The sequence below is a fragment of the Toxorhynchites rutilus genome, chromosome 3 (assembly GCF_029784135.1).
Source record: "Toxorhynchites rutilus septentrionalis strain SRP chromosome 3, ASM2978413v1, whole genome shotgun sequence".
Lineage (NCBI taxonomy): Eukaryota > Metazoa > Arthropoda > Insecta > Diptera > Culicidae > Toxorhynchites > Toxorhynchites rutilus.
The window spans coordinates 201,602,404-201,628,354 of NC_073746.1; the positions used below are offsets into that span (position 1 = coordinate 201,602,404).

The 25,951-nt window shown below is 38.8% G+C and overlaps 1 protein-coding gene across 4 annotated transcripts in view; it reads left to right on the forward strand.

Moving 5' to 3' along the window:
* The window catches only part of LOC129779461 (dynamin), an 89,070-nt gene that overhangs the window by 54,928 nt on the left and 8,191 nt on the right, over positions 1 to 25,951 (forward strand). For all 4 annotated transcript variants that reach the window (XM_055786943.1, XM_055786944.1, XM_055786945.1 and 1 more), the window contains 4 exons: positions 44 to 256; positions 516 to 609; positions 6,736 to 6,872; positions 6,931 to 7,103. In XM_055786943.1, the coding sequence (XP_055642918.1) occupies positions 44 to 256; positions 516 to 609; positions 6,736 to 6,872; positions 6,931 to 7,103 (617 nt within the window). The remainder of the gene's footprint in view (positions 1 to 43; positions 257 to 515; positions 610 to 6,735; positions 6,873 to 6,930; positions 7,104 to 25,951) is intronic.

Consider the following 25,951-nt stretch of genomic DNA (forward strand, 5'->3'; position numbering starts at 1 on the left):
TCAAATTTACATTAATTCATTTGCCTGCCCCAACATTTTTTAGGAATCCAGTGAAGCTGGACAAACAAGTTCGTTGGATCCCCAGCTCGAGAGGCAGGTTGAAACAATTCGTAACCTAGTCGAATCTTACATGAAAATTGTTACGAAAACCACCCGAGACATGGTCCCGAAGGCTATTATGATGCTGATTATAAATAATGCTAAGGATTTCATCAATGGAGAATTGCTGGCTCATCTGTATGCAACTGGTGATCAGGTGAATATTTTACTCAAATAATGGCACAATCGATCAGTCTCGTAGAACGAATATGATGTTTTTGAATTTCTTCCATCATGACAATTCCAAAAAACGTATGAATTTATGATGTCACATATAAAAGTTATTTGGTTTGGTGTGCTTATGAATGTTTAGAATCGTCCTGATGGGAAGGATCCAGAAGCATGTTGTTACATACGCGTTGATATAATGTAATAGTAATAGTAAATCATACTCATAAAATAATTTATCATTGTAGGCTTCCATGATGGAAGAAAGTCCAGAAGAGGCTCAAAAACGTGAAGAAATGCTTCGTATGTATCATGCATGCAAAGAAGCTCTAAGAATCATAGGTATGTAGAACCCCACGAAGACACAGGAGATGTAATTCAGAGTTTTCAAATATAACTATGTAGTAATGTGTGGTGATATTATACAAATATTTTCATAACCTATTCGTGATAGAAAATAGTATTAGGTGTACCGGTAAGTTTCTTCAGTTTTACAACAGATGGCGTAACTTGATTATTATTCCAGTGAATCAAATTTCGAGACTTTCGTTGGAAAGCTACTGTCATTGCGCGTCTTTTCTAGTATATGTCAAAAATCTGAAGCGTAAACAACATAGTTTTTTGCTACTTCGAATATATCGAATTTCGTACCAACGAGAGTGCTTTTGCGGGGAGTGTTACTTCATTACTTCAATATGAAGAAAAAAAGCTGACCATGCTCCAACTGAACAAACGTGTCAGACGTGGTTTGCACGGTTCAAAAGTGGTAATTTTGACTTGGAAGACGAAGAACGTTCCGGACCGCCAAAAAAGTATGAAGATGAAGCCTCCAATTGCTCTACTCGATCAATATCCGTCACAAACGCAACAAACACTTGGAGTAGCTTAGCAAACCATATTCGATCGTTTAAAAGCAATAGGAATGATCCGAAAGATAGGACATTGGGTGCTGTATGAATTGAAGCTACGAGACGTCGAACGGCGTTTTTCACGTTCGAACAACTGCTCCAACGGCATGAAAGAAAGGAAGGTTTTTTTGCATCGAATCGTTACTGGCGATGAAAAGTGGGTACATTACGAAAACCCTAAACGTCGGGCAACGTATGGATACCCCGGCCATGCATCAATATCGACGGCCAAAAGGTTATGCTGTCTATTTGGTGGAACCAGCTGGGTGTGGTGTACTATGAGCTGCTAAACCGAATGAACCCATTACGGGGGCCTCTACCTGTACCAACGACAATTGATGCCTTTGAGCCGGTCATTGGAGGAAAAACGGCCACAATACGAGCAAAGACACAATAAAATTATTTTTCAGCACGACAATGCTCAGCCGCATGTCGCGAAACCGGTCAAAACATACTTGGAAACGTTAAACTGAGAGGTCCTATCCCACTCGCCGTATTCTCCAGACGTTGCTACGTCCGATTACTACCTTTTTCGATCGATGCAACATGGCTTGGTTGACCAGCACTTCTCCAATTTTGAGGAAGTCAAAAATTGGATCGATTCGTGGTTAGCCGACAAACTGATCGATTATTTCCGCAAAGGTGAAATCCGTGAATTGCCAGAAAGATGGGTAAAAGTTGTGACTAGCGATGGGCAATGCTTCGAATATTAAACTTGTAACCATTTTTGAAGAACAAAGCATAAATTTTTGAAAAAAAACGAAGAAACTTACCGTTACTTCTATTACATCAAGGTCCCCGATCAATAGTGTACATCAGTACAGCCACTGAATCTTTAAATGCCTCTAGTTTCGTTCAATTTCGTATATAGATGTAATAGACGGAGACAGAGAACCATAAAAAAGAACCATTAACATGTTACGTAAAATATCAAACTGCTGAAGCCATCGTTGAGAATCCTCTACAGACTCTTATACCGAATCTAATACCTTCCCACAAATATGTCTACTTTTGGTGGTGGGAGAGGATTTTGAATAAAATTTTATAAGCGCCATACAAGATCGTCATTGCGTGATAATTTTCACAACTCTGCTTGACCCCTTTTTATCGATAGGGTTAATTCCTCTTCGATTTTATTGGTCTTATCTAGATGGTAGTTGTGAACGTTGAAAATGCTAATATTGAGGAGATTGCTTCGTCTCCACAACCTGTCGGAATGACGTCATCAGGACATGCATTGAGAACATTACATCGCGTTTTACAGAGAATCGACCACACAAAGAAAAACAAAGAGGCTGGCAAAATATGTGTAACGTTAACTCCACCGATATAAATACATCGCATCGGATGAAAAGGAGTCATTCGCGAGTTAGACTCATCAGGATCGAGATCTTCGAGTTCAAGATTCCTTATAAACAAGAACCGAACGGAATAAGGTTCATTTAGTTTTCAATCAATATCGAGAATAAATTTAGTATTCGGAGCAAAATAAGCGGCGTTTGACTCCCTCCGCACTCCTTCCAAGAACAATTATTCGCACCTATATCAGTATTTCTCAGGGTTAAAAGAAAAAGTTCATTTCCACACAGTAGATCAATCTCCCGCTAATACTTTTCACTGCCTTGGCGCTGAGGAGCTGATCATCTGTATTTGTACCGTTCCCTCCCCTTCCATCAATATGTAAGCTCATGTATGTAATATTTTCTCATTATGCCCTGAGTTTTCAATCTCAATTTTTAGCACGGTTCTTTGCAGGAGTCTAATTCATGCGTTTTCTTAATGGGGCCCCGACCCCTCCTCGCCGGAGGACCATTTTGGCAGGTCAGTTTAGAGTCCTGATATACTACCAGAATACAGGCGGCTGCCCCATAGTTGCAAACATAAAAAACAGATTCAGATTCTAAACCTACCCGAGAGGCCTATCCCCATAGAGATCAATCGTACACTTCGGAATTTATTGATTTTGGCTATTTGCGTGTTAGGACGGGAACTCACTACCCGTCGCCCATGCAATACTTTAAATGCTGAGCGTTCGGCCACACTAAAGCAAAATGCAGGCAAGAGACGGCAACATGCGGGAATTGTTCCGAGAACCACGAGATTCCTGCGGAGGGACCTAAATGCCCTTGGTTCTTGTTCTACAGAAAATGCGGATCCAGCGAACACAGCCTCGCCTCCCTTTCATGTCCACAATATCGAAAAAAGAACACGATACAGAAGATAAAGATCGAACGCGACGTATACTACAGAGCCGCTAGTTTGATTTTTGAAGCAGAAAATGGCCGACAACGAAGCTACGCAGACGTCACCAGAGAGCTAAATGGCCCACTTCGAATACGGAGGATTCGAATCGGAGAAACAACGACCCAGTGAAAACAATTACCTCATCATCGCCAAATCCCAGCTTAGCCAACCGCCTAAAAACATCCGTCGAAGACCGCTGCCTGCAAATAAACAGTCAACGTTGCCGCTAGACGCTCATCGGAACAACTCCTTTTTGGCCCTTGGTCTTCGACAAAATCGAAAAATTCAAACATTTTCCTAATATGCATCACGGAAACCCTGCATACCATCATTGTCATCGATGAAAAAATGGCTTCTGAGTCCGATTCCAACGAAGTCGGTTGCTCCGATAACACCGTACACCGTACATCGAATCGACCGGCTCAAAGATGCCGATATGTGTTCGAACTTTTCGAACCACAAAAAGCGGATCCATTATGAAGATCCTTGTTCCTTTCTCTTCACTATTAGGGGTCCCTGTCTACCGCACAAAAAAAGTTTTTTTCAAATTGTGTGCCGAACACGATTGTTAAAGTTACTGGTGAAGTTTTGTACGATTTTTTTGTGCGGTCCCTATCCCCCGCACAAAAAAAGGTTTGCCTGTATTAACCAAGCGGCATCGCGAAGAGATGAGGTTATGCACCAGATAACCAAATTTCAAATCTAGTTTCAGGAGAAAATTGAAAACGCTATTTAAATAAGCACTAGTTATATCATACATTTTTTGTAACAAATTTAATTTTTATGCATCAACCTTTAAGAGAGGCGAGTTTCAAAAACTACATAATTATATTTAAAATATTTTAGGTTTTCACTATTTTTATGTTTCTTGAAATATCTCTGTACATGCTTAACCAAACTTCAATGCCTATATACCATTGAATGGGCAAATTAAATGCATGTTTGAAGAGCCGTGGGTAGACCTACGTTTCATTTTGTAATTCATGAGAAACAAGCATTTGAGAAACAGGTATTTTGAAGCGTTGTCTCGTCACAAAAATAGAGCATATTTTTAGTTTATCAGATGAACAAAGGTTCAAACATTTTTATACCTCTGAGTAAACGATGAAGGTCAACAACCCACAAAATTTGGTTGAGATCGGTCCACAAATAGAAGAGTATCAACTGTCTCCAGAAGTTGTTGTCACGTCACGAAAAGTATACGATCCATTCCAGTGTTGTTGTCAGTTGAAAAATATTTTATAGTTAGATTGGCTTACTGTCAGTCAAATACTTTTGTGACATGGCAACACCTGACTTTTTGCTGTTTCGGGCTGTTGAACATTAATGATTAATTTAATTAATAACAGTTCCGTTTCAAAACATACAAATGATCTTTCTCCTATGTTTTATCAACAATATATGAACGTAGATTCCATAATATTAGATATAATCTTATTTTAACTTCCGGTTTGCTGATGGTAGTATTAAATGCTAAAAAAATATGGAAAACCTATAACATAGGGGCTTACCAGCGGAAGTCGAATATCGTATTCCGATGCCATTTTGGAATCGAGGATGGTGACTTTCGGTTCGTTGAAAACGGATATAAAAGACCGGGAATGGCATGAAATCCCACAATACGATCGTTAAGTGTAATGTTGGCATATATCCATGGGTGCGCGAAGAGGAAAAAAAAGAATAATGTTTGATAGTGAGAGATTGGATTAAAGTGAGAGGGAGATAATGTGAGCGCCACTCGATGAACCAGGATTGTGCTAGCCATTGATGGCAAGCGCCAGAGTGAACGCATTAAACAATCACGATATAAAAACTGGAGGTCGGTTTAGGACCACCACGATTTTTCCCAAATAAAGGCATACCGTGTATTACAAGTAACAGGTAGATTCAATTTATATAGTTTATTTTGATGAACATACCATAAACAATTAAAAATTACCTTGTTTCGCAATGTTTCACAATCTAAAAGAACATAGAACTCATTTTGCCCACAGGTCGAATATATTTCTTCTCTGTTTTTGAAGGAATGAAAAAGCGCTAAAAGGTTAGAATGAGGAGAGCCAGAAAAAAGTCACCATATTATCAAATTGTCAGCGTTATGACACCTTTCATTTGACACTATTGAAAATTCAGTAGGAAGCACCGTTCCTGAGATACAAAGGAGGATAGGTTCAGGATCACCGGTCGCGTTAGGACCACCTTCTTCTATAGGATGGACTTTTGGAAGGGAGATCACAGAGGAGAGTAAGAAGTATTCAGAGTAATAAAAAAAATAAAAAAAATAATATACCGCTTGCTACAATACGGTGAAATTCTTATTTAATACAACTTATTGATTGTGTGACGTGACAACGCTTCGTGGAGACTGTTTATTCGCACAGAGCGCGTGGTCACGTCACAAAATGCATATTCTTGCGGGTTTTTTGAAAAACTGAGTATACAGGAATCTACGTCCATCTTTCATTGACAAATCATAGAACAAGGTTAATTTGTATGTTTTGAAACGGAACTGAAAATACAACATTAATGTTCAAAAGTCGGAAACCGCAAAAAGACAGGTGTTGTCACGTCACAAAAGTATTGGGCTGGCAACAAGCGAATTCAACTGCAAGATATTCTCCAACTGAAGATTCTTGTAGGAAATTTTCTCTATCTCACTTTAAAATCGATTATCATTTGGTAATCGTGTGATTTATACATGAAAACGAGAAAAAAACTGTTTTTAGTGAGTCAAACCGTTGTCAAGTCCCGATGGAATGGGTCAATGTTGAGTCGCGGCTTACGACTGCGACGCGTTTTGTACACCGTCTAGTGTTTTAATCGCATGCATACTGGTCCGGATATATATTTACACGCGATAGGTGCGAATGTTGATGAAATACATGAGACGTAGAAACGGCCCTTAATCCTCAACTTGCACACCTTCACGGTAATTAGCTGCCAACCAATTCTACGTTGACGCATCTTGCCTAATACTACAAAGCCGATTCTCCGCTTGTGGGTGCCACAACTCTGGTAGAAGGTAGCCGCTCAATACCCGGGTTTCCACACTTTCCAGTAAAGTTACTGCAGCGCCACGACTCAAGTAGCGTTGATGTAGCTCGTGATTCTATTGCAACCTGGGTAAAAGAGCTATCTGCAATTCCATGTTCCAAGTATCGGATCGTATTCCGCATTTCGTCGTTGAGGTCGTTTCTGATTATTCCCATTCGTATTTTCGTCTTCGTTAATTCTAAGATAATAAGGTTTCCAGTTTTTTCATTTCAACCAATTTTCTAAACTTAACAAAACAATATATAACTTTTGCATTTGATAGGTGATGTTTCAATGGCGACATTCACAACGCCCGTACCCCCTCCTGTGAAAAATGATTGGCTCTCTAGTGGTTTGGATAACCCAAGATTGTCTCCTCCTAGTCCGGGTGGTCCGCGAAAAAGTGCACCTCAGCAGCAGGTAAAACATGAATCAGATAGATGATATAGAGAGATGTTTGAAACTGTTTACTTTCTAGGGTTCGATAGGATCGGTAGGAGCTCCTGCTGCAGGTGGTCGAGGTCCTCCACCTGCGCCTACGAGCGCTAGGCCAGCACCGGCTATTCCAAATAGACCCGGTGGAGGAAGTGCACCACCTTTGCCACAGGGCAGACCGACTGGACAAGCTCTTCCAGCTCCACTCATTCCATCGTAAGTATTCATATTCAATAATAATTCACCATAATAACACTTAATAATATTTTTTTGTTTCGTTATGTAATCATTCTTTTTGTGTCACTTTTTTAACTAATAAAATTTCACTTATTCAATGAGTAGAATATTTTAAATCCACACGCGAATTCATAACAGAATGCTTGTAGTGAAAATCGTTCAGTGTCTAATGTCCTTCAGCTTTTCCATTAGTCTGCAATCGAACGGAATAATGTGTAATGTGGCTAACAATTCACGATTGCGAGGGAAACCTTCCATTGAACGTCAGCAAAATTCACCAAACGTGGCTATAAATATTCTCTAATGCAATTTGTGTGGCAATATCCTAATCAGCATATCAGCATCATAAAGAAACAACAGTGAACGTTACGGTCGACGTATTGACATTTCTCTACGTTTGTGGTACATCTGAATGCCGCCGTATGAATTCGGGACATCAAAGGCACACCCCTTAATCGACGCTCTCGTCACACCCACACTCGTAGAATTTTTCTTTCCAATGAGGCGACAATAGGCAGATCGCTTAGTTTCAAGAAAATCATATAAAAAATGACGCGTAATTTTATACTTAATATATAACCGCAAGATTGGCGGAGGACGATCGGTGGCTTAGTAACCATTTGAGTGTATTGTTTAAATTATCGATTGAACCAGTGATTGAATGGAACAATTTCCGAATTCAAATGCGAACAAATCCAAATTAAGGTCAATTCATGCTTTGTAGTAGATTGCATTCTTCGTTGCAACCCTAACGTATGGTATGATTCCAAAATATGTGAACGGCAGAATGGCTAAACGATCAATGTATTTTACATTTCCCTCTGAAGTTATTGCATCTCCCAAGTGTACATACTCCTCGAACCACAAATTTGCTTGATTTGATGAACTCCAGGCACTCAGTTTTGATTTCGACATGTAAGTTGAACGCATATTCCAATTCAGTCTTGAATAACCGAGCCAAGGCGTTGTGTTCATAGCGCTTTTGAAGTCCGCACACATTCCGGAGTGCACCGAGAAAACATTAAAAAATTAACTCAACCAATAATTACCAAATTCAAATTTTCGCAAAAGTTTTTTTTTAAGAAAACTTACTTATAAACTTCAATTTGATATGTCGATCATTTGAATCGGTTCAGTAGTTCAAAAGTTATGAATTTTGTGGTGTATCATATTTAAGCACAATAAATAAACAAACAATTCTTTTGAACGAAATTGACGTTGAGTATACTTTATTCTAAGCATTCAACAATGTGTGAATGTATCTTGTTGAAATTCTAACTGTTTGTGTTACAACGAAATAGAATCAGGGTAGTTCTATAGAAGTTGAACAGAGTGTATGGCGCTCTCTAGTTCAAAGCAATGAAAACAATAAAACGACTACAATAAATAATTACGAAATAATTTAATTTTTTTTGTAATAATTTTTTTAGCAAATAAGTAAAATTAAGTCTAACTAATTATTTCTCTCAGTGTGGCGATTAATCGATTAATCGACTATTTTGGTGATCAATTGTATCGAATAACGAACAGCTGAAAAATATTCGATTAGTTGATGAACGATTAATTTCAAAAAACGAAGATCACTATTTGCAATGCCGATACAGATCGCATACAGAAATGCATGCGAGTATAAAAGTATCCTCACCTTTCATGTATTTTGCAATGCCGATTTCCCCCGGCTCATTGGTTTTGAAATCTGTGTTAGGGAAACACAGGTTTCAGCGATCGTACATCAACCGCTGCGCAATCATAACTGAGTGGATTTCCGAGGTTGCATTTTTTCCACCAATGGCTTTCCATTGATAGAAAGCGTCTTTATATAAAATATAAGTATAAAAAAGATGTTTCTAATTATCTCTGCAGAACACTTAATACTTGTTACTCGTGTAAAACTACACCCAAAATTATTTTTTTTCTCATGTTTTGTCATCCCGATTTATTACATTAAATGAGCCTGAGAATAAAAAAAACAGGAAGTGGGTTATATCTATGGTATAACCGCAAGGGTGACGTAGGACTATCGTTGATTTAGAGATCATTTGTTTGAAGTTGAATCTAAATCCATTCTGAATGAATGAATAAATGAATATTTGGGAGACTTCGAAAACGAGAGCGTTACGTTGGAGGCACAAGGTTTTATGCATCCAATATAGGATACGAAAAACCTTGTTCTGAAGAATAATCTTCAGAAGCTAACCTGCTAACTGTACTTGATTGACAAATCACAAACCCAAATGTATTATATGGATATTTTATGGATAGAAAACATTCAATTAAACTCTTTCACATGAATATATTTTGAAAATTCCCAGAGGAACTGGCAGATTATTTTCAGTAACGATTAGTTATTTCCACATTTTCCTCGATACTGGAAGCCCACCAGTGGTTAATACCAACTCGATAACCACCTGTTAATAGCAATTGATTGAAACATATTTGGTCACAGTGTTACATGGATAGAAAACATTCAATTAAACTCTTTCACATGAATATATTTTGAAAATTCCCAAAGGAACTGGCAGATTATTTTCCAGCAATGATTAGATCTTTCCGGAACTTTCTCGATGATGAATGGCATCCTAACGGAAAGAGTTCTGCGCGTGTATGTGTCGATCCTTCGCCGTCCACCTCCTCCAGCACGTTAGGCAACGATGTTGTCTTGTCGATGTCCTCACGAAAAATGAATGTGTCTCACCACCAGAATATGGCTTAAGTATACTTTTTGTGTGTGATTGAATCGAGAGAAGGTGTGGTTTACGATGGCAATTTGGAAGGCAAACTAGAGGGGAATGAACTCTCTGAGCTCGGAACTTTCGGCGACTGAGCAATAATCGATTGCGGGCGCATACAATATTGGATACGGAAATATCCTACTGATGGGCAAGAATAATCTTCTGAAGCTATCCTGTTAATTGCGATTGATTGAAAAACCACAAAACCAAATGTATTTGGTCACAGTGTTACATGGATAGAAAACATTCAATTAAACTCTTTCACATGAATATATTTAGAAAATTCCTAAAGGAACTGGCAGATTATTTTCAGTAACGATTAGATATTTCCACTTTTTCCTCGATACTGGAAGCCCACCAGTGGTTAATGCCAACTCGATAACCACCTGTTAATAGCACTTGATTGAAATATATTTGGTCACAGTGTTACATGGATAGAAAACATTCAATTAAACTCTTTCACATGAATATATTTTGAAAATTCCCAAAGGAACTGGTAGATTATTTTCCAGCAATGATTAGATCTTTCCGGAACTTTCTCGATGCTGAATGGCATCCTAACGGAAAGAGTTCTGCGCGTGTATGTGTCGATCCTTCGCCGTCCACCTCCTCCAGCACGTTAGGCAACGATGTTGTCTTGTCGATGTCCTCACGAAAAATGAATGTGTCTCACCACCAGAATATCGCTTAAGTATGCTTTTTGTGTGTGATTGAATCGAGAGAAGGTGTGGTTTACGATGGCAATTTGGAAGGCAAACTAGAGGGGAATGAACTCTCTGAGCTCGGAACTTTCGGCGACTGAGCAATAATCGATTGCGGGCGCATACAATATTGGATACGGAAATATCCTACTGATGGGGAAGAATAATCTTCTGAAGCTATCTGTTAATTGCGATTGATTGAAAAACTACAAAACCAAATGTATTTGATCACAGTGTTACATGGAAAGAAAACATTCAAATAAACTCTTTAACATGAATATATTTTGAAAATTCCCAAAGGAACTGGCAGATTATTTTCAGTAACGATTAGATATTTCCACATTTTCCTCGATACTGGAAGCCCACCAGTGGTTAATGCCAACTCGATAACCACCTGTTAATAGCACTTGATTGAAACATATTTGGTCACAGTGTTACATGGATAGAAAACATTCAATTAAACTCTTTCACATGAATATATTTTGAAAATTCCCAGAGGAACAGGCAGATTATTTTCAGTAACGATTAGTTATTTCCACATTTTCCTCGATACTGGAAGCCCACCAGTGGTTAATACCAACTCGATAACCACCTGTTAATAGCACTTGATTGAAACATATTTGTTCACAGTGTTACATGGATAGAAAACATTCAATTAAACTCTTTCACATGAATATATTTTGAAAATTCCCAAAGGAACTGGCAGATTATTTTCCAGCAATGATTAGATCTTTCCGGAACTTTCTCGATGCTGAATGGCATCCTAACGGAAAGAGTTCTGCGCGTGTATGTGTCGATCCTTCGCCGTCCACCTCCTCCAGCACGTTAGGCAACGATGTTGTCTTGTCGATGTCCTCACGAAAAATGAATGTGTCTCACCACCAGAATATCGCTTAAGTATGCTTTTTGTGTGTGATTGAATCGAGAGAAGGTGTGGTTTACGATGGCAATTTGGAAGGCAAACTAGAGGGGAATGAACTCTCTGAGCTCGGAACTTTCGGCGACTGAGCAATAATCGATTGCGGGCGCATACAATATTGGATACGGAAATATCCTACTGATGGGGAAGAATATATCTTCTGAAGCTATCCTGTTAATTGCGATTGATTGAAAGACCACAAAACCAAATGTATTTGATCACAGTGTTACATGGAAAGAAAACATTCAAATAAACTCTTTAACATGAATATATTTTGAAAATTCCCAAAGGAACTGGCAGATTATTTTCAGTAACGATTAGATATTTCCACATTTTCCTCGATACTGGAAGCCCACCAGTGGTTAATGCCAACTCGATAACCACCTATTAATAGCACTTGATTGAAACATATTTGGTCACAGTGTTACATGGATAGAAAACATTCAATTAAATTCTTTCACATGAATATATTTTGAAAATTCCCAAAGGAACTGGCAGATTATTTTCAGTAACGATTAGATATTTCCACATTTTCCTCGATACTGGAAGCCCACCAGTGGTTAATGCCAACTCGATAACCACCTGTTAATAGCACTTGATTGAAACATATTTGGTCACAGTGTTACATGGATAGAAAACATTCAATTAAACTCTTTCACATGAATATATTTTGAAAATTCCCAGAGGAACTGGCAGATTATTTTCAGTAACGATTAGATATTTCCACATTTTCCTCGATACTGGAAGCCCACCAGTGGTTAATGCCAACTCGATAACCACCTGTTAATAGCACTTGATTGAAACATATTTGGTCACAGTGTAACATGGATAGAAAACATTCAATTAAACTCTTTCACATGAGTATATTTTGAAAATTCCCAGAGGAACTGGCAGATTATTTTCAGTAACGATTAGATATTTCCACATTTTCCTCGATACTGGAAGCCCACCAGTGGTTAATGCCAACTCGATAACCACCTGTTAATAGCACTTGATTGAAACATATTTGGTCACAGTGTAACATGGATAGAAAACATTCAATTAAACTCTTTCACATGAATATATTTTGAAAATTCCCAGAGGAACTGGCAGATTATTTTCAGTAACGATTAGATATTTCCACATTTTCCTCGATACTGGAAGCCCACCAGTGGTTAATGCCAACTCGAGAACCACCTGTTAATAGCCGCGCGTGTATGTGTGTGTAGCGATGTCTTCCCAGGGAACCGTTTGTGGCATCACTCTCCTCCTGATAGATTCCCTTCTGGCCTAGGGTGCACAAACAGGCTCTTGGTGACACTGTTCATCCGCGCTTTCATGATAAATAAAGAGCTTCACCGCAACAGCGACAACATGCTCCAATCGCTGTTCAATTAGAACTGAGTGGATTTCCGAGCGCCGCTCGCTTATATACCGATTGGTGATTTCAATAGCCTGTTTTGAAAGCAATTTTAAGACTATTGAAACAAGTTTTTGGATCAAAAAGTAACAAGTATATAACGCGTAGACATTTTATCTTTCGAATGAAGTGTTTATCATACCATTTCGTTCAGTTGTTTAGGAGCTATTAACGCTCAAAATCTCGGTCGCCGGACGCTTTCGTTTTCGAAACTTTGATTTTACACCCCGGTATAGAAATGAAAGACGTAGTCCTACGTCAAAATGTCATGATTCTCCAATACTGGTAAGCATTTGTATAATATATATGGTACAGCAATATAACATTAATACGAGCGAGTGAAACAAGAAACACATTGCAAATAAGCACGCATTACTTTGTCACATATTTGCACGGCCCAGACCGAGATGGATATAGATCTCCTTTATGTTCTACTTTTTACTCTTAGAATACACTTTCCAACTTAATTTTATAATGAGGTGTAATATTATCACGTATTTACGCAACAGCATCATTAGCTATATGGATAGCGTAGTCGTGTAAAACAGCCTTGCATTCCAACCGGGCTTCGCCCGATCCCCGTTGACGTCGTTTGGACTTTTTTTTGGGTGCAATCCCAAAAGAGATGAAAAAAGAAAGAGATGTCTGCTTCCATATATACAAACATTTTAATACAAAGCGTTGGGGGACATATGATTTTATTTGCTCATTTGACGCTTCAAAACACGAAAAGGCATGGTTTCTGCCGAAAATGAAATGCTTTCTGGCAACGCTAGCTTGGGTGTACTTGTTTAAATCCACCACTCTTTGCTTTGCGTTTGTTTTGTATTTGCTTCATGTAAACTGGCTGTCGAACTCAACTCAGAATTTCAGGAGAGCTTTTTTCCAAACCTGGTGCCATGATAATATCAAAAATGTGTCCCCAACCGTAGCGAGTATAGAGCCGCAAACAACTACAGCAACATCAAATCTGCGTGCTACGTAAGGGCATGTGCAAAATTCGTTTCAGTTTTGTTTTAATCTCCACACCGATACCATTAACAGTCAAACTGATAAAGAAGTAAAACTATCCAGTTGAGTTAATTCAAACATTGTGCCTTATTTCTACCGGACATAGGTTGTGAGGTTTGATTCAGTTTGGATCCAGAACCACTTTTTTATAGCAGTGTTCTTAGTAGGCGCATTTAAAATCTTTTCTTCTTCTTCTTCAATGGCACTAACGTTCCTAGAGGAACTTCGCCGTCTCAACGTAGTATTACTTGCGTCATTTTTATTAGTACTTAGTTGAGATTTCTATGCCAAATAACACGCCTTGAATGCATTCTGAGTGGCAAGCTCTAGAATACGCGTGATCACAGTGCAAGTCGGAGGAAATTTCTTTGACGAAAAAATCCCCTGACCAGAACGGGAATCGAACCCGAACACCCGGCATGTTAGTTATGACGCTAACCACTCGGCCAAGGGAGCACATAAAATCTTTTACCTGACTTAAATCACGAAAGCGCTGAAGGTGAATCGATCTTGTATGAGGTGCTGAAGGTGCAACTATTGTTCGGATGGATCAGAGGACGCGTCGTTGTGGAACTTATGATCGAAAGCTGAAGTTGAAAGTATTGAGAACAATTAAAGAAAACTCGGTACTCTCGGATCACGACATCGGCAAAAAACACTACTCCAATCAAAGTACTATCTGGAGAATTAGTATGCGAGAAGGTTATCGTAATTTCCGTGCATTCAAGCAACCAAACAAAGAGTTCAAACTTTGCTAGAGAGTATCCGGAGAAAAGTACGAAAATTCATGAAAACTGTAACAGAATATTTTTTTCGATATGTTCTGCATTAAGAAATTTCTAATATCTGCATTTTGATTTACAAATATTTTCTACTTTTAACCAGTCCAGAGATACAGCTGGTTGTGTTATTCCGGCTTCCGGCTTTAGATCCATGATAGGACTTGGATTGGGCGATATTTAAAAAAAGATCAATTTTCTAAACAGCAAAGGGATCGATCCATTGATTTAATCAGTAACGCAGAATCGATCTTGGCCGAATCGATCTTTGAAAAATCAAATGTCTTTCTACAATTTATTTCTTTATTCTATTGTATATTAGAAACGTTTTTTCTTTAAACAAGGGATACAAATTCATATTCTATTCAAACATCAAAGTCATTTTATTTTGTTTCTCAATTGAAGGACACAACAAAAACATTAAAACCCAGGTAAATTGTACTGTCATGGAATGGAATATAACTTGTAATCGCTTGGTTTGAATTTACACAACTGCTTCTTCTGGATTTACGACTAGGATTGGGAGACCTTTATAAAAATATCGACCTTGACGAATCGATCCTCAAAACAGCGTAGGATCGATCTTTGGAAAATCGAAAGCCTTTTTTTAAATCATCCATTTATAATTTTTTTTCTATTGAAATACAAAACTGGGTTTTAGGGCCAATTAGTAGCTGCCGCTAGTTGTGATCCTGTCAGCACTTATACGAAAGTAAACCATAGAAGAATCAAACTGACTTTGTCAGCAAGCTCAATGAAGCGATTCAAATGTTGACATTATGTTTATAGAATTTCTAAGTGGTCTTTGGTGGGATTAATGCGCACAGGTAAAAGAACAGAAGTGGCTTTCAATTAACATAGCGCAGTGTGGATAGTGTGTTGAATGAGATTGTACTCTTCAGTGTACTGCTCAGTGTGGCAAAGTGCGGATCGGCGCGCTGCAGTGCTGGACACAGGTTTTCGCACACTCGAACCCCCAAGAGTAAAGAGAGTGTAAGAGAGTGTGACTCATTCGCACCAAGATTTCTCCTAACTAAAGCCGGGTTCAGACGGTGCGAGTAAACATACGAGTCAGTCTAGTCAGTTAGTGCAGTGCAGCTACTCACACCGTGTGAACACATCATGCCAGTTAGTGCAATGTGTGATCCGGTGTGCGAGCTACTTAAAAGTTTTTTGAACTTACTCGCACTCGCATCCCTCCAAACGTCAAAAATGGAATTTAGCGCTCAAGACAGGGATGCCAAATGTAAAGAAATGTCTCTATTTTTAAGATATCAGGCTGTCAAAAAAGTCCTGCGGTATTTCCGCGAGGTGTCGTTGTAAGCGCGTAGTTCTAGTTGTATTCATTGTATCGAGTGAAGCGGATGGTGACTGGCGATGAAAAGTTGGTCACTTACGACAACGTGAAGCGCAAATGGTCGTGGTCGAAGCCCGCTGAAGCGGCTCAGACGGTGGCCAAGCCCTCATTAACGGCCAGGAAGGTTCTGCTGTGTGTTTGGTGGGATTGTCAAGGAATAATCTATTATGAGCTGCTTCCCTATGGCCAAACGCTCAATTCGGACCTGTACTGTCAACAACTGGACCGCTTGAAGGTAGCACTCATGAAGAAGAGGCCATCTTTGATAAACAGAGGCCGCATTGTCTTCCACCAGGACAACGCCAGGCCACACACTTCTTTGGTGACGCGCCAGAAGCTCCGGGAGCTCGGATGGGAGGTTCTTTTGCATCCGCCGTATAGTCCGGACCTTGCACCAAGTGACTACCACCTGTTTTTGTCCATGGCGAACGAGCTAGGTAGTCAGAAGTTAGCCACAAAAGAGGCCTGTGAAAATTGGCTATCCGAGTTTTTTGCCAATAAGGAAGCGACCTTCTATAACAGGGGTATTATGAAGTTGGCATCTCGTTGGGAACAAGTCATCGAACAAAACGGCGCACATTTGACTCAAAACAGATGATTGTAACTAATTTTATGAACAAATGAAAATTCAAAAAAAATACCGCAGGACTTTTTTGACAGCCTTATATTTGAAAATATGCGAAGATATTTATAGACTTGAAAATTATTGAAAAAACAAATAAAACCCTCATATTTTCTAAACGAAATCGTTGTTATTTTGTTTTGCACGCTGGCGAGGCACGTTTTCTTTTTGAGATAGTTTTCTTGAGAATTTCTACTAAAGAATCATGATCAAGCACAATTTTCATTCAAAATTCACTCACAACTTGCAGAAAAGTATTGTACACTGAATACATATTCGATTTTAAAAAGTACATTTTCATTCATTATTTTAGTTTTTGACGCATATTTATTCCTCCTGCAAATCTACTATCATTTTCAGTTCACAAATTGGTACACGAAGCTGCTGGCAAGGTGAAATAAATAAAATTAAAAAAAATCTTTTAGGCTGCTATTTAAAGCATCACATACTTCCGGAATTATCTTAGCTATGGATGCTTTCGAGATTCTAAAAAATATCGACAACAATCTGAACGATATTCCAAAATAAAGGCACATCAATGTCGTTTTTTAATTTCACTCTAGCAGGTATAGCATCCCTCATGAGTGTATCTTGGCGTTGTATTGTTGGACCAATGAAATCCAACAGTGTTTCCACTTATTCAGGTGTTTTTCTCAACACTGCTCTGTACTCTAGAGGATCATCATCGTAGAGTTCCTTCAATATTGTATTTGTTGCTATTTTTCCTTGCATCCAATTCCTGGCCCAAATCCTTTTGCCTTTGTGCATCTGGCATCCCTAGTAAGCCTAGTTGTATTATCTAGTTTCTCGTCAGCAGCTCACACCATGTGAACGGACAAGGTGAGTCAACCAATTGTCAAGCGGCCCAGTAGCTGCTCACTGTCATGTCAGCTACTAGCAACGTATAAATGGGCCTTAACTCTTTATATTGGGTTGGGAAAAAGAAATATCGTATATTGTCAATATATGGCAACACTTAAACATATCTTGTGTTGTACTTATCGTATCGGGTCATACTATACGGCTATTTAAAGACGACAATCTGTGCTACAAGTGTCGTTTTGACAGTGTTGTGATTGTCCTTTTTCAGTCTCAAGTTATAACGCGTCAAAGATGGAGTCCACCAAGCAAAAAATTCGCCATATTTTACGTTTTTACGTAAAACTGCAACGAAGGCGGCCGAAAAAAATTCGTGTAGTTTATGAACTCGATACTGTAACGATTCGCACAGCACAGCGTTGGTTTGGTCGATTTCGTTCTGGTGTAGTGGCTGTCGAAGATACACCCCGTACTGGTAGGCCAATCGTCGTGGAAACCGATAAAATCGTTGAAATCATCCAAGTAGACCGGCATGTGAGCACTCACTCGATTGGCCAAGAACTGAGTATAGACCATAAAACATTTGCAGAAGATTGTATTACAAAAAAAGCTGGATGTATGGGTGACACACGAGTTGACGCAAAAAAATTTTTTAGACCGAATCAACGACTGCGATGCACTGCTGAAACGGAACGAACTGGACCCATTTTTGAAGAAGATGGTGACTGGTGATAAAAAGTGGATCACGTACGACAACCTAAAGCGAAAAAATTCGTGGTCGAAGCGCGGTGAACCTGCCCGAACTATCACCAAGCCCGGATTGACGGCCAGGAAGGTTTTGCTGTGTGTTTGGCGGGATTGGAAGGGAATCATCCACTATGAGCTGCCACTATGGCCAGACCCTCAACTCGGTTCTCTACTGTGAGCAGATTGACCGTTTGAAGCAGGCGATTGACCAGAAGCGGCCAGAAATGATCAATAGGAATGGTGTTGTTTTCCACCAGGACAACGCTCGGCCTCACACATCTTTGATGACCCGCCAGAAGCTACGGGAACTCGGATGGGATGTCCTATTGCACCCACCGTATAGTCCGGACCTGGCTTCAAGTGATTATCATCTCTTCTGGTCCATGCAAAACGCTCTTGGTGATACTAAGTTGGCCTCAAAAGAGGCTTGCGAAAACTGGATGTTTGAGTTTTTTGCAAATTAGAAGGGGTAGGGGGGGATAATGAAGTCTAGTCTAAGTTCTAAATGGCAACAAGTTTGCAAACAAAACGGCGCATATTTGACCTAAATTGGATAATTTTAAGTATGTTGGATAAGCGTCAAATTTCAATCAGAAATACAACATTTCTTTTTCCCCAACCCAATATATTCGCCGGAGAAATGGAAAAGCGCATGGTTTCTCTTTGGTAAGTGATGACTGTATCCATACACTCGAGCGCGAGTATCCATGAAACTGTATGTATCATTTCTGTAAAAATGCCATCACTGCCTACAAGTGTAAGAAATCATAACACATTTACACACATGTTTTTTTTTTTCAATTAAGAACTAACGATCAAATCCCGATTTTACTCGAATCTGAACGGTTTTGACGTTCAGAAGTCAAGCTGGGCGAAAAACAGACGAGTAGATCATCTGAATTGACCATTCGGCTGCGGTCGCGGTTAATTAATCCAGTTGTCGTCTAGTTTGCTTTTATGCGTTTATTCACATTTTTGATTTCAAGCATTGATATCCATTTGTTCCGCGTTTATCTTCAGAAATTTATTCTCAACTGAATTAGAACTACGTAAGCAATATATGTTCCTATCATCATCATCATTGAATTTTATTCTATAACTGGAAAACTTCATAGATTTACAAATGAACATTTCAAAAAACAACATAATATAACGTAAACATTCAACTTTATACCCAGGTTCTATGCATTACTTGGCACGAAAAGTGTTTTCATAATTATGCGTTTCATCCATCCTACCTAGTTTATTTCTGTAAATGCTGTACTACTATATTACTTATTTGTATAGTTGTTGAAGAAAATAAAGGCATATAGATTTGAAAATTTTCTAGAAAAAATATTGATTAGGTGAATAAACATCGGCCCCAATTTTTAGCTAATAACGAAACGTCTGAGCGATGAACCATAGTCTAGAAGAAAAAGGATAAAAAGCATTTATTATTTTTTGCTTTGATTTTAGGAATGTGGCACTGAGAAAAGAGTTTTGTTTTATTAATTTTGGGGATGTTTGGTCTGTTTTTGTTGTTTTTTTCTCAAAATTGAAACATGTCTTCACATCTGACATCCCTGCTCATATAAAAAAATACAGAAGTCTTTCCAGCCTCCAAAATAATGCAAAATATTCAAATTACGCTCGTCTTCGACAGTGAGTGGAGTAGAGACGAATTGTTCGTCATATAGAATAGGGCCCAATGATTATCCAATTTTCACGAAATTATGGAACTTTTGGCACTGAGGAAAAAGTCTCAATTGGTTAATTTTGGAGATCGTTGATTTTTTAAAATCATAACATGTCTTTACATCATATCCATAAAACGTGACAAAAGTCTTCCCAGTCTACCATTTAATACTTGGTAAAATATTTGAATGACGCTCGTTCGACTCAAGTGATTGGACCCTAGACGAGACGAGATGAATTGCTTGTGTCCGCTCGAATTGCTCGAATTAAGGATCATTATTATGTGCCAATTTTTGGTGATTATAGAGAAAATTAACTTAAAAAATGGACTAATTTCGGATAGCGATAAAAAAACTACAAAAGATTATTCAATTAAACAATTTCCCTGGAATGCTACGTTTAATAAGTCTCCTATAAAAATGCTTCGACGCTATGTTTGGTGCACTTACGCTAGTTGACCGGATCCTTAGCTATGGCGAATGGAAAAATGGTTGTCGGCATGTTCTTCAGCTCTTTCGTGGCTTAGCGATCAGTTGCTTCACCGTTTAGGACACGAAATTACTGAAGTACATCCTCTTTTTAAGTTCGCCCAAAAATTCAAGTAAGGTAATAAAAAAGCAGTCTTCAGAATGCAACGCGGTGCTGATGTGTAACAAGATTTTGTACCCTGTGGAGCTCCCATTCCTTGTGTACACTTGCGCTCTGACGAATGAGCACGCTCCGAAACACACATGAAATGTTTTGTTGTCAGCGCCGTTTTTGCGCCCAGTTTTGCGCTGAGTTTTGAGCTGAATTTGTGCCTTGCTTTGTGCCGTACTTCTATACCTGTTTTGCGGCGCGCTTGAATCTGATTTGTTTTCTCTGTTGAGATATTTTTCTTCACACAAGCGTATACCGGTTCGTATGGAGGCGCGCTGTTGTTTTTATGCTTTGCTTAGAACGAGCGAAGAGAAAGCAGGCGCTAGAATTAAATGTGTGTGTGAATGAATTGAGGCGCGCATCACACAAGTAAGAAGAGATGTTTAGTATCTGAATTCTGCGTCGGGTACATTTTGCGCTGTAGTGTTTATGATTGTTGTGCATCTCGTACCAAGAGAGAACACGTGTTTGTTTTGAACGCGCACTGAAGAAAATTTAAGTCAAGCGCAGCGCTGCGTATGTTTTCAGAAGACTGGTCCTCAGGAGATCCTTCTGGGTGAATGACGGTCATTTCAATATGTCGTGAAGTTCATTCGACGATGAAACATGAAATGCCCGAATGACTTTTGATTTATGATTATATTTTGATTCAAGAAACTGTTGGAAGAAGAAGCAAAAACTTATTTCCAATTTAATGCGAAGGCCGATGGCTCCACAGTCCCCTGATGATCCTCAATCGAATATGACTTTTCCGAGTCCTGTATATTCGAATAAAGCAGATAAATCATTGCTTTCCAGAATAAAACGATTATATTCGCAAAGCGAAACATGAAATATTAAAAGAAATAGCTTACTACTCTTCTACGCTCGAATTTGTGCGATAGATTGTTGTGTTTGTTGTCAATATTTATACAAACGGCATCACGCAAGTGTCATTTCCGGGAATATATCACCTTGTATTGTGTAAATCGTGCTCGGATGAAGGTTTATGACTGAATGGTTGAAGCTGTACTGGTTCGCACTGTACTGATCACCATCATCGATGTCGCTATTCCATTGAACCAAAATCTGGAGGAGGATTGCTAGAGAATTTGTCAGTACCGATCACTGTGGGGTCTGAGGGAGGTTCCAAGAATTGTTTCAGTCGTTGTTTCTGGAACTGAAATTGTCCTGAAAACGCTCCTGTAAGCGCTTAAGGTGTTGAATATGAGAAGGAATTGACCGGCATCCAAAAGTCGGTCATACTCAGCACCGGCGCGATTGTCCACCATTTCCTTGGTCAATACTAAACAGCACGTGCATACAAAGACGTGCATTCTGTAGACCATATTCCCCATTTGACATTAAGAATCCAGGGGCAGGTGAATGTTCTGGCTAAGTTTGTTTTTCTTATCGTTAGGTAAAGATTGAATCACACGTTCGAACTGTTGATATTGCGCTTCATCAAATAGATAACGGTGGTAAGATACGTCTTCTTGGATGGTGAGATACGTTCCCAGTGGAACTTTTGCCATCTCAACCTTAGTATTATTTGCGTAATTTTTATTTGTAGTACTTAAGGGGCGAACACGAAATTATTGCGACACCGAAAATGTCATGCCAATTTTCTTATAATATATTTTTCAAAATTTTAGGGTAGTTTTATACATATATTTACTTCAAAAATCAAAACAAAAGTTAATCATTGGAGCCTTGAGTGTAAAATTGAACGCATTTTCGCTTGATGCCCTCCATCAAAGTCTTTACAGTGTCATCCGGTACCAGTTTCTCAGTTTTTTGACGTAGGACTACGTCTTTCATTTCTATACCGGGGTGCAAAACCAAAGTTTCGAAAACGAAAGCGTTACGCCGGAGACCGAGATTTTGAGCGTTAATAGCTCCTAAACAACTGAACGAAATGGTGTGATAAACACTTCATTCGAAAGATAAAATATCTAATGATGCCACAAACGGTTCCCCGGGAAGAGATCAGAGCAGCCGCCACACACGCACATACACGTGCGGAACTCTTCGTTTGGATGCCATTCAGCATCGAGAAAATTTCGGAAAGATTCAATCGTTGCTGAAAAATAATCTGTCAGTTCCCCTGGGAACTGAAAAATACATTCATGCGAAAGAGTTCTTTTTAATGTTTTCTATCCATATAACACTGCGACCAAATATTTTTCAATCAAGTGCTATTAACAGGTGATTATTGAGTTACCATTAACCACTGGTGGGCTTCGAGTATCGAGGAAAATCTGGGAAAATCTAATCGATGCTGAAAAATAATCTGCCAGTTCCCCTGGGAGTTGAAAAATACATTCATGCGAAAGAGTTTATTTTAATGTTTTCTAACCATATAACACAGCAACCAAATAAAAAACACAGCAAAAAAATATGTCGAAATATTGAACTCCCAGCCCCGTCAGGTTGACGCCATATGAGCCTTAATAAAAATATATATTTTGGATAAAAAAAAAACCAAATATTTTTCAATCAAGTGCTATTAACAGGTGGTTATCGAGTTAGCATTAACCACTGGAGGGTTTCGAGTATCGAGAAAAATCTGGAAAGAACTAATCGTTGCTGAAAAATACTCTGCCAGTTCCCCTGGGAATTGAAAAATACATTGATGCGAAAGAGTTTATTCTAATGTTTTATATCCATATAACACTGCAACCAAATACATTTGGTTTTGTGATTCTTCAATCAATCGCAATTAACAGGAAAGCTTCTGAAAATTATTCTTCCCCATCAGTAGAAAATTTTCGTATCCAATATTGGATGCATAAAACCTTGTACCTCCAACGTAACGCTCTCGTTTTCGAAGTTCCCCTAATATTCATTTATTCATTCATTCAGAATGAATTCAGATTCAACTTCAATCAAATGATCACTAAATCAACGATAGTCCTACGTCACCATTGCGGTTATACCATAGATATAACCCACTTCCTGTTTTTCCATTTTCTTAACATGTCCTTCTCCTCTTTGACTGTCTTCTTGCTTTTCCGAAGTTCCCGCTTCATTATGGCCCAGTACTGCTCCACCGGGCGCAGCCCCGGACAGTTTGACGGGTTCATGTCCTTTGGAACAAAATGGACAGAATTGGCCTCATACCACTCCAGGACACTTTCAGAATAGTGGCATGATGCGAAATCTGGCCAAAATAGCGGAGCTTCGTCGTGCTGCTGCAAGAACGGCAAAAGGCGCTTCTCGAGGCACTCAGATTTGTAGATCTCGCCATTTACTGTGCCCTTTGCCACGAAAGGCTCACTCCTCAGTCCGCAGGAGCAGATGGCCTGCCAAACGAGATATTTCGAGGCGAACTTCGGCATTTTCTTCTTCTTAAATTTGTCGTCCACATCGAACTTGCTCTTGCCGGTGAAAAACTTCAACCACGGAATTTGCTTAAAATCGGCTTTTATATACGTTTCGTCGTCCATCACACAGCAGCCATATTTTGTCAGCATCTTCTCGTAGAGCTTCCGTGCCCGCGTTTTAGCCGTCGATTGTTGCCGCTCATCGCGGTTTGGGAAGTTCTGTACCTTGTATGTATGTAGTCCAGCTCTCTTCTTTGCATTCTGGACGTAGCTCTGCGACATGCCGATCTTTTTAGCCAAATCACGGCTTGAGACGTTGGGATTTGCTCTAATCATCCGCTTCACCTTTCCCTCCGTCTTTTTGTTCTCCGGTCCCGGTTTTCTTCCAGCTCCTTTGCCGTGGTCCAACGTCAACCGCTCCTGGAACCGCTTCAACACTCTGGAGACGGTTGAATGGTGAATGTTCAACATTTTTCCCAACTGCCGGTGCGACAGGTCAGGAAATTCCAGGGGTTTGGAAAGAATTTGTTCTTTCGACTCGCGTTGGTTCACCTCCATTTTCGTTGAATCGAAAAACGCGACTTCGAGTTTGACAGCATGTAGTCTTCTTTTCGCTTGCTAGGCCAGTCAAATAACGTTTTTGCACTCGTAATCGGATGTTCATGCTGCCTAGCCAAACTAGCTCTTGTTGCCATCCGTTTTAATGTACCACCAATTGCATCACAATTTCTCCTTTGCTGTTTGATGTTGCAAAAAAAAGCCATTCAGCGTCAATGTCGTATTTCGATTTAAACTGGCATAAACTCGCAAAAATTTTCCTATTTTTATACTGGGATGCACCACCATCCGACATGAATTTTATTCTTTTTACCTGCATTTGTTGTTTCAAAAATGTTACCAATTTAGATATAAATACTTGCACAGCTATTGTGTCATGACTTAAAACTTCAGATATAACAACAAAGCTTAAATTTTCCAGAGAACCTTTTTCATCTCTATAATAAACAATGAATGGATGGATTGTTGCTTGATCATTGTTCCAGTGATGACTTTGAACTTCATCTTGAAGCACAAATGAATAATTTTCGGAAAAATCGCAAATCACAACAACCTCATTTTCTTGCAAATTAGTTTTTTTATTGTTAAGAAATGTGGACTGTTGTGTTTTAATGTAATGTAATGAGTAATGAGTAAGTAATTTTTCTATTTTTTCGCAAAAATACGATACAAATTCTTCCACCGGTTTTACAAGAGTTTCTATGTCGCATCGATTAGTAGAAATCCATTGTGCATAAGTGATTTCAATTAAATTGCGTTCCTGAATCTCATCTAAAAACCAGTTTCCAAACTCGTCCATTGTTGGGCATTTTTTACATTCACGAAGGTAACAGTATTTTGATTTATTTTATATGTTTCATAGTATTTTTTCCATATATTCTTTGCATTCAATGTTAAAGGAATATTTTTCGAGACTATGAAGCATAAGATTTACATTTTCATGGAATGTACAAACACAAACGTTATGATTTCCTGAACTACTCAGCAATTTGCAATGATTCGGAAGCATTGATGCAAACGAGCTAAATCCAATTTTGCAATTTGGATTAAGTTCCTTAAATCTGTTGACAGTTTCCCGTAATGATAATATTAATAACCTTTTTTGGATGTGTTGAAGCTTCCCATCTTTGGCTACAGAAACATAGCCTCTTTATCCAGGTAATGATCGACTGATATCGTCGTCATTATAAAATTCCAAAACATGATTTTTAACATCTTCACTTAAACTTGGTCCATATTTGCTATGTGGTGTCGACAATACACCTTTTTCATTTGCCAGTTTTTTGGCTTGAATTGCCATATATTCATTAACGCCAAATTCTTCTTCCATTTTTTGCACGGACCAAAACTGTTAAAATTCTAACTTTTTCTGATCTTGTTGTCTTTTTGTGGTCAAATTTCTCTTTGAGCTGATTAATAATCTCATCAAACTCTTTTGCCTTTTGTTTAAAGTTCGACTCTTCGTCTTCTTCATGTGAAAAGGAAAATAGATTTCTTTTAATACCTTTAGAAATTTCTTTGAATTTTTGTTCTGGGTAACTAGCCTGTCCAAGTCTTTTCGT